This window comes from Takifugu rubripes, chromosome 8, assembly GCF_901000725.2.
Source record: "Takifugu rubripes chromosome 8, fTakRub1.2, whole genome shotgun sequence".
NCBI lineage: Eukaryota > Metazoa > Chordata > Actinopteri > Tetraodontiformes > Tetraodontidae > Takifugu > Takifugu rubripes.
In genome coordinates this window covers 2,398,765-2,417,387 of record NC_042292.1, presented here as the reverse complement: position 1 = coordinate 2,417,387, position 18,623 = coordinate 2,398,765, and the positions used below count along the sequence as shown (strand labels likewise).

General features: G+C 42.9%; 1 protein-coding gene across 2 annotated transcripts in view; it reads left to right on the top strand.

The window, feature by feature from the left end:
• Window positions 1-8,811, top strand: part of nrp2a (neuropilin 2a) — a 55,513-nt gene extending 46,702 nt beyond the window's left edge. Inside the window, exons 16-18 of one of the 2 annotated variants that reach the window (XM_011606099.2) lie at window positions 1,202-1,234; window positions 6,249-6,311; window positions 6,837-8,811. In XM_011606099.2, coding sequence (XP_011604401.1) covers window positions 1,202-1,234; window positions 6,249-6,311; window positions 6,837-7,132 — 392 coding nt within the window. In that variant the 3' untranslated portion in view covers window positions 7,133-8,811. Of the gene's footprint in view, window positions 1-1,201; window positions 1,235-3,225; window positions 4,737-6,248; window positions 6,312-6,836 lie in introns of those variants that run through there. The other variant, XM_029839967.1, reaches the window with a different exon arrangement.
• The last annotated feature ends 9,812 nt before the right edge of the window (window positions 8,812-18,623 follow it).

The following is an 18,623-nucleotide window of genomic DNA, read 5'->3' as shown; positions in this document are numbered from 1 at the left end:
CCCTGTGATTTAATCTATGTTTCATTAGATTTCTCTCCATCTCTTTCTTTGCTTTCCCTCTATCTCTCCTGCACTCATTCCCTCCATCGTATTTGTAAACACGGCTTTTCCGGAGCCGTCAAAGGGAATTACTAGACAGGCTGATTCCCAAGCAAGTTTTTCTGCATTTGCCTGGTGTGAGCCGAGCCTCGGCGTGGCCTTGTTAATCTGGCCAGGCAGGGGGCTTTAGAGAGGGTCTTAAACAGATCAGAGAGGGAGCACAGAGTTCAAATCCAAAAACCTGTATCCATCCCTGCTAACTGATACCAGGTGCTTTAGAAGACTCACTATTGTAGATTACTGTATGATTCCCATCAAAAGCTGTGGCCATTGTTTTACAGTACTGGTTCGACAAAGGTGCAAACTACACGTTTGCACCATATTCTGCTCATTTTGATTTGAGATGTAAGCTCAAAAACCCCAAATAACTAATATTGTTAAGATTTATGACACAAATTTTCCTCAAAATATTGAATCTGACTATGAACCTGCTTCTTTATTACTACATTATTTTGAAGCTCCTAATATTTAAATGCATGCACTATACGTGCAGCTTCGTGTTGGCAGAGCCCTGTAAGGTTAAGACGACAGCGTCGCCCCCTTTCTTTCTCTAATGCACCTCCCAGAGCACTCTCGGCTGTTGCTTATCACCCGCTGCAGTTGAGGTCTTCACAGCGCGTTGGCGTTCCCGCCAAAAGGCGCCCGCTCCCTAGTCGTCTTCTGTCTTTCTTTCTTTCAGTCACACACTCTCCGGTGCACGCGAACACGCGCGCTAGTTTTCTCTGTTTACATTCCAGGCAATCAAAGTGGAGGTTCTGCTCTGTGCATTTGCAGCAAGCCAAACACCCCCCCGCTCGCTCTGGTTAAACTGGGGTCTGCCGATAAACAACTTGAAATGCATGAACTTTGCGAACACACACATGCATGTCATCTATATACACTCGTAGCCTCTTCAATTCCCACCTCACACAATGTGCTCTGTTTGAACGCGGGCTCCAGCGAACGAGCTGGGTAAATGCCATAAATTCCGAGTTATCTGAGGATTTAAGTTAAATTTTCTAACACGCGGTTTGATAGTCCTGTGACATTTGTGTGACATTTGGCTGACTTTTCTCTCAAATTTAAATCTCTGCCCCCCATCCTCTTCCTTTTCTCGTCACAGAACCCTTTGCTGCCTTCTCCCCTGAAAATCCAGGTGAGTTTTATGATGTCACTTCCTCTCTGCTCTTGCATCCGTGTCTCTTAGAAATAAAGGTGATAAGTAGAACCACATAGGGGTTTTTGACATAGTAGAACTATTTTAGAAGAGTTCCTCTGAAACCAAGCATTCGGGGTTACCCAAAGAACTAAATAATTTTCAACCAGAACGCTTCTACTGTTCTGGGGGGAAAAAATCCTGTTTTCAGTAACATTTCACCCTCATATACAGTAGAATCCCACCAGGAACTCTTTTTGTTTTATTGGTTCCATTTAGAAAAAGCATGTAATGACAAATGCTTCATTGGAATATTTTTTTGCAACCCTCAATTCTAATTACCCTTATTTCTAAGAGCGTACACTGGGCTCGACTTTGCTTGGTAGCACTGCTACTTTCGAACCCGCTCAATAATCAGCACGCAGCAGTCCTCCAGTGACACCACAGACTGCAGATGGCACCGCCGGAGCTGTGTGATGACCGATCCGTTTAAAAAGTGACTCACTCACGGCATGTAGAGATCACTAAACTATGAGATCTGCAAAAATTAATCTTAATGTCAATCTTGCCTGGGAAATACATCATAGAATGTCTGTGAATTGGTTCATGTCGTGAATTGGTTTATGCCCTCAGTGGAAATAAAGGATTAGTCTCCAACACATTAAGTCAAACAAACCGCATACTTGGAAAATTTGAAAAGAGCTGCTTCTACTCGATTCTCAGCTTCCTGATACAAGCAGAAGGGTTTTAAATGAAAGTGAGCCTCTTGAAAAATATTTACACCGTCCTGCGGGACCCAATGAAATTGATGTTAGTGTTTTGCCATCTCATAATGTCTTCCAGTAACACAAGACTGTAGCGGGTTTCATTCTGTGTGTGAGTGTGTATGTGCGTGTCTTCTTTTCACGTTTCACCCCCCTTCCCTCACACACACTCGTCCACAGAAACACACATTAATATCGCGGCGCGCGCACACACATCGGTGTCCCCAGCTTAAAGCAATCAGATAGAGTGACTGAGCAGCACCAAGCGTGGGCATCTCACTCCCCAGCTCGACTCTGTCTAATGAGTGTGCGCAGTGTGTAGTAAAGGACTCTGCACCATTTCCCTCTGTAATTATTTGACACAGTCCAAAAGCCAAGATGTATTCAGCCCCGTCTCAGTTTAGGTTGCGTTCCCTCTCCGAAGAACTCTCCAGATTGATTCTGGGTGTCGTGTGACTTTACTTTTTAGTTTTGTCAGCGTCGTCAGGGGTTTGTTTTTGCATATATTGCCAAGCGGAGGCTTCTTGGAAGGTTAGTTCCTAAGAATTTAAAAAAGGGGGTTCAAAACAGCGACAGGCAGCATAAAGGATCTGTGGAGATAGTCTCCAAGGAGACGGAGTTTGGCTTGTGGAGAAGAGGACCAGCCAGGAGTTTAATGCACAAGAAAAAAGGAAAAGAAAAAAAGAAAAGAGAACAGGATCAATTATGTACTCAAAAGAAATCTGCCAACTGGTGCCAGCTTGACAGCAAATCCCAGTCCAGCATCGGGTCTCATGCGGCATCTGACTGATTTTTGCATGGTTCTGAGACTTCAAACTATCAGAAGGTTGTTTACGACCAGGAAGTTAGCTTAACTCAGCGTGTGGGTGCTTTAAAAAACTAATTATTTTGGCCTCATTTTCACACTCACACAAGTCCCTTCATCAGAGCTACGGAGAAACCGAATCGCGCTGCATTCGACCTCTGACATTGATTTCAAACCAGAATGTCTTGTTGTGATGAGCTTGGTGTGAAAACTCGCAGTCCGAGAGAAATAGATGCATCTGGAATTTTATTTCATTTCTGGTCTTGGAAATTTCTTTACGTTTTTCTCCTTTCTTTTTTTTTTTTTTTGCAACCGGCATGTTTGTGCATGCTCATGCGAGGTGCACGCCTGACGACGAAATAAAACTGAACAAGTACCGCTCTCTTTCCCGCTGGCCAATTACTCTGTATTTCTCCTACCAGGGGGGGGCGTTCCTGTGCCTCCCTTGCCCATCCACTGGTATTACATTATGGCTGCCGGGGGTGCCCTGCTTCTCCTTGCGGTGGCCATCTTGGTCAGAGCCCTCTGTTGCTGCCGACAACACCTGGCCACCAAGAAGAGCCAGCTGTCAGTGGCCTATCACAGCTCCTCGCAGTGCTTCCAGTATTCTAACTGGTCTTCCAGTATGGCCACCCCTGGGGTGGAGCCAGTCCTGACAGTGAGGTTGGACAGCCGGGACCGACACCGCACCCTCTGCTGAAAAGAAGCGCTTTCTGTAGCCGCTCGACTCGATTTAGTTTACAGTCACAAGAGTGATGACGACGCAGGCACCGTCCTGAGAAGTGACAATTTGCAAAACTGTCTCTTTCTGCATCTCCCCTGCAATCGGTTGCTGTTTTTCATCTCGGTGCCATTAAAGGAGTTTGTTGTTGACATTTCACACTATGCTGCTCCTCAACAGAGGACTTGAAGTCTCAGTAAGCTATTTATTTGAACAGCTCGTTTTGGGCCATTGAGCGCCGTCTGGCTCCTCGTAATGCCGACGGTCCTCCCGAAATGACCCCGGCGTGGACAGAACACACAGGCATGTGTGGGCTGGAAGGAGCTGCCAGCCAGAGCTGCCAAACCGCAGACTAAAACAAGACCCTAGAGACGTGTGGAGCTCTGCAGCGCTCAGAGAGGAGAAAACTGTTAGGCTTCGAGGCATTCATGATCTGGCAAGCCCCGGAAAATAAAGCTCTTCTGTAATAACGACGCAAGATAGCTGTGATACGAGCTGCACCAGCAGCGAGGGCGCTGTAAAATCCTTCCATTGTCCTTTGCGACAAAGCATGTGCACATTTTAAAACAATGGAATGCAAATCCATCACACTTTAAGTCCTGCAAACACAAACGGAGATAACCAGCTCGTTTGATTGAGCATCTTGTCTCCTCCTGATAAAGGCATCAGCCAGTGATGGATGCAGCCGTCTGCAGCATTTAGCGTTTCATCTTGATTCTCTGGCGTAATAAAGCGCGTTGCTCCACTCCCATCTCTGCTTCACACCACCCACTCCCGTTGTTCGCCAAGTCTTTGAGCTGCCCTGATGAAAGCCAAGTTTTGTTGTGTTTTCAGTGGGAATGTGTGCTAGCTGTTTAGCTGTTTCCCATCACTCCTTTTTTTTTTTCTTGATTTATACTTGTACAAATCCCGCAATGACGCCCAACCAGCTGGAAGCCATAAGAGCAGGGTTTTCCTGTATGCGTGCAACCTTGACAAAGAGCCAACACATTATGAGAACCAGATCAGAAGATTCTGCCTGCTGTTCCATCCAGTGCCATGAGACAGAATCAGTGCACCTCCTACTAATATCTAACATAGCTTTTAACTTAAAGGCTTTTTTCTGTTATCCGTCCATATTGTGACCTAGCTTTGACCCATTAGTGAATCAGTTTATTAATCAGGAAAAACAGCTTTTTCGAGAGGTTTTCTTTAAAAAAAAAAAAAAAAAAACAACTCACCACAACATATTTGTTTCACCTTCTGATGTATAGATTAACCACTTAATTTATCAATCTAAATAAGTATCACCATATTAGAGCATTGTAAAAGGTAATGAGATTTATGTGTCCTTTAAAAATGCCAGTTTGAATTACTGGGACCATCTGGTTTCAGAGATAAATATAATTGTGGGTGATCTAAGAAGAGTAGCTAGGTGAGGAATTGGAAAACAGGTAAATGATAATAACAGTGTGGTCTGGACCTGCACCGCATGTTAAGATTCTTGGCATGATTTTACTGTGAAGTGACATTAAATAGGTAAAATCGACAACACGAATGAAATATTCATCTCGGTAATGAGTTGCGTCCCTAAAATCAATATTGTCTAATTTGCAGTTTCGATATTAATCATTTTGAGATGCTCAAATTGGCACCAGCGTCTTTGTCTTCACTCAGCACGTTAGCGTTGAATTCTGGTGTGTGCTTCGTTTAGCACCCAGGGCCGGATTAAATTGAGGTCTTCGCTCTGTGGCTTAACAGGCTACGCTTTCAAGATCTGACACACCAACAAATATCCATCACCGAATAGCCCAGTGCTCAGCAGAAAGCACCTCGATTTGTTGCTGCAATTTAGAAGCTGTCCAGAATAAAGGTGGGGGGTGTGGGGTGTGGTGTGTTTTGGCACGCTGTCGCCATGTGCTTTTAAATCAACTCAGAAAGGGGGAAGAGGACACTCTCGCTGCTCCATCTCAACAGTAGCACGCTCCAAATCTCTAATAGTTGTAATTAGTTAATGGACGGATAACATTTATTAAGGCTGCAGTAAGCACTTTCCCTCCCATCTATGGCACTTGCAACGCCGTGTCTGCTGCCAACTTTAGTTGCCCTGGAAACAGCATTAATTACACCATTGGCCGTCCAAGACCTCCACATCTAGATATGTGCCTTGCCAAGCTGTTACTTTCGCTTCTCCCTGCCTGTGCCAGGAGCAGCAGAGAACATATACGCTCCGTGAAAGGAAACTAATGTGAAGTACACTTAAGCTGTCGGCTACAGTGATGCAGCCAGCGCTAGTTTTTGGTGCATTATGGCTGAATTCAAACCACTCTCTCTAGTCCACAGTGGAAAGCAAGACTGACACTAGCACTGCTTCAATGTTATTAATATTATTTTGTTGTTACCATCTTTACACCACTCTTAAACTGGACTATAACAGTGTCAGTGATTTAAACGGTGATAATGATGAGTATCGTTAATGATTTGATGACGCCATGTCTGCATCGTCGTATCACTGGAATGAACAGTCTTATACCATCTTTATGTCATGTGATGACTGTGTTTAACAGGAATGTGTAATATTGATCTTTCTCTATTAATAAAATCGTATTTTTCTACTACTCTGAGACTCGCATTAGTGATTTAAAATGTAATTTTGCCAGATTTAGCAGTAGCGGAATGCTAATTGCTGTTGCAGATTCTAAACATTACAAAACATTTGTGTTTCCTGTGTTTTCCCCCTGACAGAGAAGATACCCACCGAGTTTGGCGACAGGCGTCTTTTCAGCGGCAGAGACCCTCTTGGTGGAGGTGAGCGACACGTTTTTATTATCTCCATGCAGATTCTCAAGTCAAAGGCTACTGGACATTTTCCCCAGCTAAAACTGAAATGAATTTATTCAATAATGGAATGACTAACCTTTTGCTAAAGATGAGTATCAACCAGGCGGTATTAGCTGAGTGCAGCTCATTAGCTGAGTGCAGCATCAGGGAGTGTTGATAAAAGACATTGATGTATGTAGTGATATTAATGTTGGAGAGGGGGGAAAATTTTGATTTCTCTTACTATGGGTGACACCCATTAAGGGAATATTCACTCTGGACCCTTTCAGGGACCCACTCGGAACAAAGTGATGTTTTTATTTGTATAAAGCGCGGGGGGGCTGGCTATGAGCTGCTGTCTTTTGCCCATTTTTTACTTGGGTGTGCGTAAACATTTTAAACTCTGTCACTCATTCATGTGCTTTAATGGAATGGAATGTTTGCAGTGGGGATTAAAAGCCTTTGTCTGGGTGCAGTTGTCTAAATTGATACACTCCCGATTTCCTGGCGCAGGGTTACAATGGAACACGGCATCCCCATCATCAGAACCTCCGGTGACCAGCGTCTCAGAGAAGGACAACTCCTGGCTCTACACCTTGGACCCCATCTTGGTCACGATCATCGTGATGAGCTCTTTGGGGGTCCTGCTCGGAGCCGTGTGCGCCGGCCTCCTCCTGTACTGCACCTGCTCCTACAGCGGCCTGTCGTCACGCTCATCCACGACCCTGGAGAACTACAACTTTGAACTGTACGACGGCCTCAAGCACAAGGTGAAACTGAACCAACAGCGCTGCTGCACGGAGGCGTGAGCTGGATCCACTGCACGTCATTTTGGGGAAAAAAAAACATCTTAGTAGTTCCTCCATTTCCTCCGTCCACTTAAGTGTCGAGTCGCTTCCCCGGTGGTGAAGACCCCTGGACAACCAAACCACTCAATGAGAACTTTCCAGTGTTGGAATCGGTAAAGTCCAGTGTTGATAAAAAAAAAAGAACCAATGAGAGAAAGACTGGGGTTACCCAGACGGCCTCAAAAAGTATCTACACATATCAGTTATGGACTCCACCAAAAGAGACATGTTAATAAATGCATCATATATTTGTAAGAGGTCTAGTTTTGAATCTGGATGCTGTAACCTACACGTACTGTGTCAGAAAGATGGTAGGCTAGGGACGTGTTTAGAACGTCTTTTCAGATCACACGTGAACACAGTGGCCTAGAACTTAGCTCCTTTAGGTTTTCATTCCGTTGTGGAACCCTATCAGCCTCAGTTATCCTCTCAGTTCCAGAAAGTCTGTGGTATTTTTAGTCACTGGCGTCCATCAAGCTTGTCTTTTGGTCACTCCTTTTCTGTTCAGTGTTTTGGTTCTGGCCGGTTGCCAGTCTGTAATGGCAGATAAGCGAAGAAGACGTGCGTATGGTGTATGTGTAATGCTGGGGGCAGGTGGTGGGCTGGGGGTATTAATACGTTCTATTATCAGCAGGAAGGTTTACTGTTAGTCTCTGTTAGATTTAGTTGTCAGAGATTGTTGTTGCTGGTCCCCGTCAAACAGGAGGACACGTTTACGTGGTTAATGTTGAAAGGTCACGGAGCCGTGGTCAGCGCAACCTATGGATTGCTGGGGAGGGCAGGAAATTCCAAAAAGAGAGGCAAAGTTGGAAAGAAAGCGAGAGCGAGACTGACACTGACGGAGGGTTTGGATACCCATGTGCTCCGTCGGCTCTTCTCAAAGCCTTAAAAGTTAAATGATATTTTAAAAGTTAAAATACGTGGATTTAAGAAGGAGCGCCGAAGCAACGCATGAGTAGCGTGGACGTCGAAAAAAAAGCCATGATTTCAAGGACCTACCCCTGCTCACACTTACATACCACTTACTACGATTTTTTTCAACCATTTTTGTTTATTTATGTGTTCTGGATGCTTTACAAATGTGGTCTTGTGCTCTCTTAATGGACATGGTGAAGAGAGGGCGGGAGAATCTGAGTCCGTCCGATGCACATACACCTTCCATCACATGTATATACATAAGTGTATACAGAACATGAAGCCACAAACGAAGGGGAACAATGTCTGCTGCTGAAAAGTCCAGGATCTATACTCAAGCCCTGGGTGGACATAAATGCCATGGATACACGCAACACATACATGCACGTGTGCACCTAGCGTCTTATTTCATTGAACATAGCGACACACAAGCCGTCCCTTTCTTCTGGACCCCACTGACTCTCTTCAAAGTGCCTTGGAGCCTCGGGGATCCAGCTTGCCTTTGGAGCCGGTCTAAGACATAAATGGACACTGACAAGTGGTAGTGACAGCGCCCCCTTCTGCCCAGGAGGATGAAAAACAAACATTAAAAGGACAGGATCGCCTCCTTTCGCACTGCTCAGAATGCCGTCGTTGTTTTAAAGGAGTCTTTGTACAGAAATGCTCTTTTTATGATTGTTATTATAATTATTGTTATGATTATTTAATAAAGGATTTATACCTGAGGAAATACGCTGCAAACTCCATTTCTGAAAAACCAAAATATTTGTGTTCCCTCTTTATAAAGACAACATGATGTTTTGAATAGGTGATTTTCATTTTTTTTAAATGTTTTTAATGTTCTAACAAATGATAGTTTTGTTATATTTAGCAGAATGAAAATTACAGCCTTTTTACACTAAATAATGCATTTTTACTAAGTCCAAAATAATAATCAGATCTAATTTACATCAAATATGACTAAATTGAGATTAATGTACACTGGTGACTCCTAAGTAAGGGTTCAACTATTCAAAAGTTACAAAGATCATTATTTCAAATGAATACCTTTCAATCAACTGCTGCTCTAGAAATCTATTCAGTTATGTGGACAAACTTTTATAATGTTGAGTTAAAAACCAAAACTTAGCTGCCCAATCCTTCACGGTACACATCATTTTGGCGGGTTGCATAACTGCCCTTAGTTGATAAAGATCTCATTTTGGAGCAGCTCTGCCAGCCAAGTGCTGCATAGCACACACATAATCCATTCAGACCTATTACCTTGTTTTTCTTTAAACTTTTAACAAATTTGATTTGCTATGATTTCAAGCACAATAATGTGTTTCCTGTTTCAGCCTGATGTAAAAAATAAATCACTTTTTAACACTCTTAACGCACCACAAAACCCACCTGGAACTTGCAGCCTAACTTTCCCTTTTTATTGCACAAGAAGTCACAAGAATGCACCCTGTCACATGTGCATCCATATGTAATGTGTTGTTGTGTGTTGTCAGTTGGCCTCTAATCTCACCATGATGTCCCATTAGTGTGGACCTCCGGTGGCCCTCATTTAGGAGCTTCAGCAGGAAAGCTTTGAAGTGCTCAGGCACACACACACACACACACACACAGACTCATACAGTACAGATGCAATCACTCTGTTTCTCTTTTATACAGCTTTCTGACTCTCCCACACACGGTTCCATTTATCAACGTAAGCTTTCCCCACCTCAGTGCAAACCTTGTTATTAAACACAGCACCACGTTTCAGAAAGTGATGTATGTAGGGTCTGAAGTTTCCCGGACGCTGGTAGGTGTTTTTCATGTCAACTTTGAAGAGGGATGAAAGTGTTGGAGTTAATGTTGTGTTCCCTTGCTTGGGTTTTATTGTCATCACGGCTTTTTAATTAATGTTGAACAGGACTCTGAGCAATGAAAGGGAGCCTACAGCCACATTATGAGCCATAAAAGCAGTACAACACAGTGGCTGTTAGCATGCTCTGCTCCATGACATAGCAGGCCAATTACCAGCTCTGGAGGAAGAAAGGAACTCAGGCAATTCCCAGTCTGCCAGAGGAATGCAATGCCATCTGCTTGCAGGTTTGATTGATCCCAGCAGAAGAGTCACAACCACATCACACAAATAAACGCCGACAGGAAATTACCGAAGGAGCAGGACCGCCATTGTTCAATCCTGCCTCTTGTTGTCACAACCAGATTATTCTTAATTTATTTTATCTGATGCCATTTGCTTGTGCCACTGAATCATTGTTTGGCTACTCTTTATCAGGGTGTAGCGGCACACCGCGGGGCCCCTTTCCTTTAGCCAGCAGATCAGAAAGTCTCTCTGCCTCTGAAGCCAAGGCAGCCTTCAAAGAAAGATTCTGGCACCCTGTAAGTCGATAGGCCAGACCAGGGAGGGGGCTGATTTGAAGGGTCACACTACAGGAAGTGGCTGAAACACACTGCTAATTAATTTGGAGATTATGTAATCAAGATGGAAAGGAGGCCAAGCACATTAGTCATCACAACTAGGAAGAAAACTTTGTTTCAGTACTTAGTATTTCATATTATCCACAGTAGTAGCTTCAGAAGTGTCAACAAGTTGAAATTATTTATAACTGTAATCAAGTAAATATTCTACCTCTGAAGTTCTGGAGTATAGTTGATTTCTGCTTCACCACAGCACTTACCCTTAAGAAACAAATATGGAATAAATGTATTTGTGGATCAGGGAAGATTTACAGATTAGACATTGGAGATCCATCGAATTTAGTGACAGTCTGAGAAACAGAACTACCTGGAGACTAAACCTTACATCTCTTTTAACAGGATCCAACCTGCTGTTACACATATGCACCCACATCCCCGCGGTCTTCCTGGGAAGGGGGCCCAGATAATCTTAGCATGGCCTGCCAGAGGTTCAAACAGCCTATATGGGTCAGTGTGTGTGTGTGTGTGTGTGTGTGTGTGTGTGTGTGAGAGAGAGAGAGAGAGAGAGAGTGGCAGTGACAATAGCCCCAACAAAGGCCAAGTCTTATATAAGCACCTAGGAGAATATCCCTTTTTTATTGTGATGAGGATGTGACTGCAGAAGAATAAAATGATGATGAAAATTTAGATCTTAAGCCACACCGGCTTTTAATGCGCCTTTAAATTTGATGAAAAGCACTGAAGGTGATTTCATCCTTTCAGACATATCTGAAGCTAAACTGTCAGCTGCAGCATCAGGGTGCACAAGTATCTCAGATTCAAAGCCAATATATGTGAGAATTTTTTTCAAATCAGCTGACTTATGTCGTGGCCACACAGCATGACCAGTGTTCCTTCACTGGAGGCCACCTGCTCACTCCACTAGGGGCTACTGTGTTTACAGGGCCCAGTTTCTCTACATAGTTCTTGAAACTTGTTATCAAGCGTGGTGGGAGGTCTCTCACAAGTGGCTCTGAACCATCTGTCTCAAGTGTTTGCTGTGAAGCCAGTGGAGCTTAAAGCTGTGATTTGTAGCATCAGTACCAAGCTGCAACAGTTCCTGATTAAGCTTAACCACTGGAGAAGCTAATGTCAAAGAATACAAGAAGCCAAAATGTTTTAGCGGATGCTCACAGTTATTAGCTGAAAATGATACATCATTACTATCCGGATGATTTAGTGAAACAAAACTAAATGAATTTCTTAATGTGAAACAGATGGTAAACTACCCACATAACAGGTTAAATAAACTAGCGGGAGTAAAACAGAGGTGATACATACTGATTGATATTCAACACGGATGCTAAATCGCTGGTGTAGAAGAACAAAGTAAGATTCTGTAAGAAACTGGATTTATTTTCCTATATTAAAGGTTTTATTTTCCTGATAAATATTACACAATTTTGACTTATCATCAGTATATTTGTATTGTTTCTGCTGCATTTAGTTTGAAACGCAGCTTGTGTAGCTTATGGGTCTCCTGTTGTTAGCTTTCTTCTCTCGTGCCTCGTCCTCAACACTTGCACCATTTTGATTGCCCGGACCCCCCGATGTGCTGCACCTGTGTTAATCCAACAGCCTTCATGGTCATTGTGTGTTTAAATCCCAATAATCCCTGCTGATTGTCATGGGTTTCCAGTGAGTCTGGCTTTGGATTTAGTTTTAAGAGTAATTGCCCTGTTTGACGTTGTTGTTACTGAATGGGCTGATTATTGGGTTTCAAATCATTTAAAGTGCTTTTCTTTGTAAAATCTGTGACAAGTGTTGGGGGGACAACAAAAGTTGCTTCATATATTTGGTAGACAGTGAATAAATTCTGCGATTAAAGTCTCATATTCAGTTTGGTTTAATTTTCATTGACCCTAAACGGACTGAGCCTTAAAAATCACAGGTCACAGCCAACTCTTCGGGTGTATGCTTTTCACTTTAACATTAGTATTAAAAGTTAAGCCATTTGACCTTGAGCCATGGTCCAAATCATAACCCATTTCCCAAAAAAAAGAAATATGACTTAATGTTTAAGTCAACAGTCGCTGCTACTAATGGACTCCTTATGCATTCAGTGCCAATTTAATACAGTATGAAAATTATACTTTTACTGCCAAATGGAATTTGTGTCCAATAAATTTCACCAACAGATAACTGCAAGAGTAAATTGTAAATGTTTTAATGTTATGCTTATGAAGAGCTTGAAAAAGGGTCCATAGATGAACCCATAGACAAAATAATAAACGCCAGTTCCAGTTTCTCAATACATGTCACCGAATCTGAGACAAAAAGTGAAATTAAGGTCAGAAAATTGATTTATGTGACTTTTGTTCCCATAAAATGCTATGTTTTGAGGTCATTCTCACTTTAAGAGATAATGCTGCTTACAGATTTCCATCAAGTGGTTTCAGAAACTGTACAGATTAGGATTAATGATTGACAAATGTCATCTGATGATCATTTCCCAGCACCCTGATTCTAATAACCGATTTTATGAAACATAAATAAATATAAGAAGGTGATAAACATCCACCTGTTAATTACACACAGAGGAACGAATATGAGTTTGTCAGGATTTGGAATAAACATCTGGAAGGTTCTGTAATATGTTCTATGATCTCAACACAATCAACATTGCTCCTTTTACTGGAGATGAGTGTTTGAGGACAAAAAACAGGTTGTATGCATGACTGGCAATAATCAATAATCACAAGGAAAAACATGGGGAAATGCAGCGGGAGCACTTTAACAAAGAGAGTCATGATTGGCTCTGGCTGTCCTTAAATGAAGAGAAAATATAAGATGGAATATCATGAGTGTGTCGTGCAGTGCAAGCAATTGAAACGGCCTTGTCATAAGTTTCTCAGCAAATTAGCACCCTCTCATTATGTATTCAATCGAGGCGATAATCAATTTCTCTTGCACATTGAGACCCATCTGTTCTAGAATAATTGTCAGTTGTAGACTTACAAAACAGTCTTCCCATGACCTCACAGCTCTAAGCATAAATCTCATGTCAGAATCAAATTAGTCTCACATGTATTCCCTGAAGCGGCTCTTGTAAAAGCTCCGCCACGTTTCCAGTACGTCCGGGTGGGGCAGCGTGGGGTGCCGAGTGTAAAAGTGTCACTTTCACATCCTCACATCCAGCTAAATGAGACAACTAATTTCGCTGGAGGGAAAGCTGAAGTGGAATAGACCAAACACTGCTGCCTTGTTGGATTTTGCTCTCGTATTTCGATAGCACAGAACCCCAAATTAGCACGTTCCAATACTTTTACTTAACTTACAGTGAACACAAGAGGCAGCTAAACCACAGAAGTTTTAAAGGGGAGTAAATGCTTTACCTAATGTGCGATATGGGCTGCATCATAAATAAAACATTATTTTCAGCTATTAGACCCATACTTCTTTTTATTTAATTTCAAATCAAGAACGAAATGGTAGATGTCAGTCAGTAACTGTTGTTTTCATAAACTGATCATAAGACATGAAGAAAATTGATGTTGCTAAAAGAGATTATGTTCCACTGAGGCCCCGTGAAGCCCAGAGAAAGGAGAGTTCTGTGCTCAGCTATTGTGGGATGGATCTCTGTGCTCTGTATATGTCCTCAATCCTCTGAGTGGGTTAATGTTGATGGTATGGGTTATATTTTATGCCATGTAGGAGGCAGAAACAGGATGTCTGTGTGTTTGTCTGTGCGCGTACGTGTGCACGCGGTGATAATGTGGCGACATCCTTCTTTTTTTGATACCACGGCTCTGAGTAAAGAAGGAGGATTTACAGCCTCATTCAACTGTGCTGAGCTTCAGCTAAATGTCATTTAAACGCCAACTTCGCAACACACACGCAATACTTTTTTCATGTACAAAATGTGTCCTCTATGTTTATTTAACAAAATTGGTTGTTAAATAAGCACAGACATTTCATTTCTGCAACCTAGTGGCCCTCAGCATCGACTTTGAATCCTCTTAACATCCATCCATCCATGTTCTACCACTTTATAAAGAGAATGCAAACAGACACCAGGAGAACCCACAAACTCTACACACAAAACCCCATGGCTCCAGGGGATTCGAACCCAGAACCTTGCAGTATTCATTCAAATAATTCCTCCTTTTACTGCTGTGTTGTCATCTGACACAAATTTATATTGTGGTTGTTGAAGGTTTTCTTTAAGTGTTTGCAGATTACTGACAAAGACCTCACTTCATTGGTGCTGTGATGCCAAAAGTTGCTTTAAGTTTTTTAAATAGCTCGAGTGGAATATGTTTTATCAGTGTATTAAGCAGAGCAGAGAGGAAAAGGCCCTGCTCATTTGGCTTATCAGCACCTCTCAAGCTCCAGTTGGAGCCCATGGAGACATAACAGCAGAAGGCCACTGGGGCACGAGTGGGGAGTCGAGTAAACACTTCATGGCGGTTTAAGCCAACCACACAAAAGGCCTTCCTCTCATGACCACACACAAAGATGGAGCACACACTCGCGTACACACAAACACACACAAGAACAAGAAACAGGCAACGCAAGTCTGCGGACATTTGCTGCGGCGAATGGCAAATCAATATCCCGTCCTCATTTTTGAAACTGTTCTGTCTTCGTCATCGTGGGATTATTTGTAGCGGTAATGATTCTCAGAGGACAGAGCTCAGATGAGGTGGCAAAACAACAAGCCAGGGTACACACCTACAAGTGTGTTTGTGTGTCTGTTCTGAGATTTCGATAAGAAGCTCTTATCAAAGCTCTGCTTTAATTTTTACAGTTTAACTGTCATGGCAACAGGAATATAGAGTACTGTATCAAAACATCTGGTTAATACATGACAGACTGTATATGTCATATCTATTAAACACACAATATTGTTGTAACATTGCATAAACAGCACATTTTAATGCGATTTAATGTTTGAATACGTCTCTTGTATTCAAATTAACCATTTTGTAATCTGACAAGGTGTTTCAGGTAACTCCATTATTATAGGGATTTAATGTACAGACATACTGTACTGTATAGACAACATGGCTGCACTGAAGAGTCCATCAGTTTTATTGCACCCCCCCCCCCCCCACACACACACACACACACACACACACACAAAAGCATATTCATTTAGCTGTTGTCGCTCTCGCTCTCTCTCTCTCTCTCTCTCTCTCTCTCTCGCTCTCTCTCTCTCTCTATCTATCTCTTTCTTTCTCTGGTTCACTTCTGACTTTTTTGCAGGAAATAAAAATCCAAATCATTTTTCAAATTATGCACATAAATTCCCTCATGTGCTGATTTTCAGCAGATTTGCATCCACGTGCGGCGCCTTTGTTTTTCTCTCTCCACTTGAATTTTCCCATGCAAACAACTTGAATTTGAGTCTTTGTGCTGGATTTTCATCCCCCGCCGAGCTTTGACTGGTGATGCTGTCAAATCTGCTGCCATCATAAACAGATGAATATGGATTATTCCGTGTGAGCCTGGCCCTCCTTCCACTACGGTGTCAAAACACGCAAACCTGCTTGTCGTTGCTGTGTGCCTGAGAGCAGCGGCTTTTCATCAGCAGGAAGATGCTTTCCAGTATTCCCATGACCCCCAGCTCAATAAATAACCCCCTCCCCCTGTTGACACCAGTGTGGGTCTTTGTCTCCCGATGCTCTGTCTGCATTGAGTATACCCACAAGGCCTTCTGTACCCCCCACCCCCCACCGTGCCCACACGTAAAGCCTTGAAGTGAGGAACACGACCTGCACGCAATAAGCGCGCAGGCTGCCGATGACATGTGATGGATGGCCTTTCCCTTTAGTTAATGCGCAGAAGCGTGATCTGTCACCCACCCAGAGGAAAGAGATGCTCTTTTAAAATCGACGTCCCACTCCATGGCGGCGTCCCCGGCACCATGGTCATTCACTTGAGCCGCTCATGCGAGAAGGTGCCTCCTCCTCTTAATCTGTCTTGGGTGGGAGATCAGTTCATTCAATGCTTTTTACTTCATTATTCAAAGCCATTATGGATAAATCAGGCTGAGAGTGAGTACCGCGTGTGTGTGTGTGTGTGTGTGTGTGTGTGTGTGTGTGTGGGAAGGAGGGGGGGGGGGGTCTAAGTACCACAGTATCTCACAACCACCAAGTTTCAAGATAATTTCCTATGTGTTTCCTAATAGCTATAAAGCAGTAATCCCACTTTAACGACCACGAGTGCGACATCCAGAATCACCTGAAGGGGGGGGGGGGGGGGGGGGGTTTCCAAGGATGGTGCCTATTCACTGGAGTGCTGCTGATTTGGTGCAATTTACAAATCATATTCTGAATTTCAAATGCAAAATAGGGGAAAATAGAGGAGCTTTTTGCTCAACCGTGCCTACATTACTGCTGAAGGTGTTGGCAACCACAACCGAAACCTGTGGTGATGAATGGACTGCATGTGACAAAGAGGTTAAATGGAGAAGAGGCTAAAAACTACAGGCTGTTTACTGTGAGACAGAAATGTAATGGTGAAGGCTTAATGTACGGAGTGTAGATGTAAGAAACTACTGTACATGGGCTGGTTATAGACAGGAAAGAAAGTTTAATGGAGGAAGATAGAGGCGCTAAATAGGCATTTTATAGTGGGGCGTGGAGGTAAAATAGGCTAGCTGCATTGTCACACAGAGGTTAAATGGACTGGGTATGGTAAGGCATGCTAATCTGGCAGCTAGATATTGTGCAATGGGAAGCACCTGTATCATATCTGTTTTCAAGCCAACCAGCCTGAAACAAAACCCAGTAAAAACCATAATTCATGGAAATAATACGTGCCTCTTTCAGAGTTTAGTCGATTGCGCCAGACAGTTTCTTTGGCCGTCTGTAGGGAGGAAAAAAGAATGCTTCACTCACAAAGGTTGCAATGAGTTACATCATTGTGGTTCTGGTTTAAATGGACCACCTACTGGTTCAGTGCTGGGTTAAAAACGCACTTCAGCAACACATTTTCCACATCACGCGTACGTTTTGGTACTTGAAGGAACTCGTAGCCTTGAAACGAGCTACGCGGCACATGCGTAGGATGACCTTGAGCTTGGGAGTGGTTTCAAAGAGCCTTTTCATCGGGAGAGATTTTCCACTTGGCCCAATGAACTTGACTGAATGTCTGAGTTTGAGCTTGACCCTGACTGACAGAGTATTTTAGATTGCCTTTTTCCTCTGGGTAGAATAAGCACAGATGCTGGTGAAGCTGAAAATGATGCTAGCATTTCTTTTCTTTAATCATTACCCACTACAACAACACAGTATTTATTCTCTCATGGTCCTCGTCCCTGTGTATGCTTTTTAAAAACTCACTCATGAACCTGTGACCTTTTAGCAACTTAGTGCAATCACATATTTACAGTGTTGGGTGTGTTGCTAACACATAATTCTCGGGATTTTAGCTCCCAGTCATGTAAGTAATTCTTCTTTCTCTGTCAGACTTTTAACAATAGATTGATGTGTTTGTTACTGGTTTCTTAATCCCAACCCATTCACAGTCATTACCAGCCCACACAATGTGGGACTGCACAGGATGTTTCAAATTGGGAAAATATGGACATTTGTGTTCCTCCTGAGATAAAGAAAAAGAACTGCAATATAATAGAATTTCTTAAAAACTCATCTACATCCTGGGCTAACAATTATGTCTAAAAAAACACACACATACACAAGGCATAGTCCTTGGATCGCCAGTAATGCAAACGTTAGCCCTGTTAACGGAGCGACTCTATCCAAACAGCCAAAGTTTGATTTTAAATCACCATCTGCTCCTCAGTCTGTAAACCAGCCACCACCAAAAAGGGAATGTGGTGGAAGATTGGCTCTCTCTGTCAACTGTTCAGTCTGTTAGCTTCCGATGACTATTTAAGAGTACAGCTGATGCCTCAAGGGAAATTCATTATTTTTAGATTGAAATAATTTAGTTGGCTATGTGAAGGTCTGAGGGTATAATTTCACCTGTGTGTTGCATGATTCAAGAAACGTTCACCTGATGACGTCCAGGATCCGATCTTACCTCTAAACAAACAACAGTCGGTGGTGAAGAAGTCGCCGGAAAAAGAAAGGTTCACATTCGCTTTTGCAGCTCTTCATTCGCAGATGAGGTG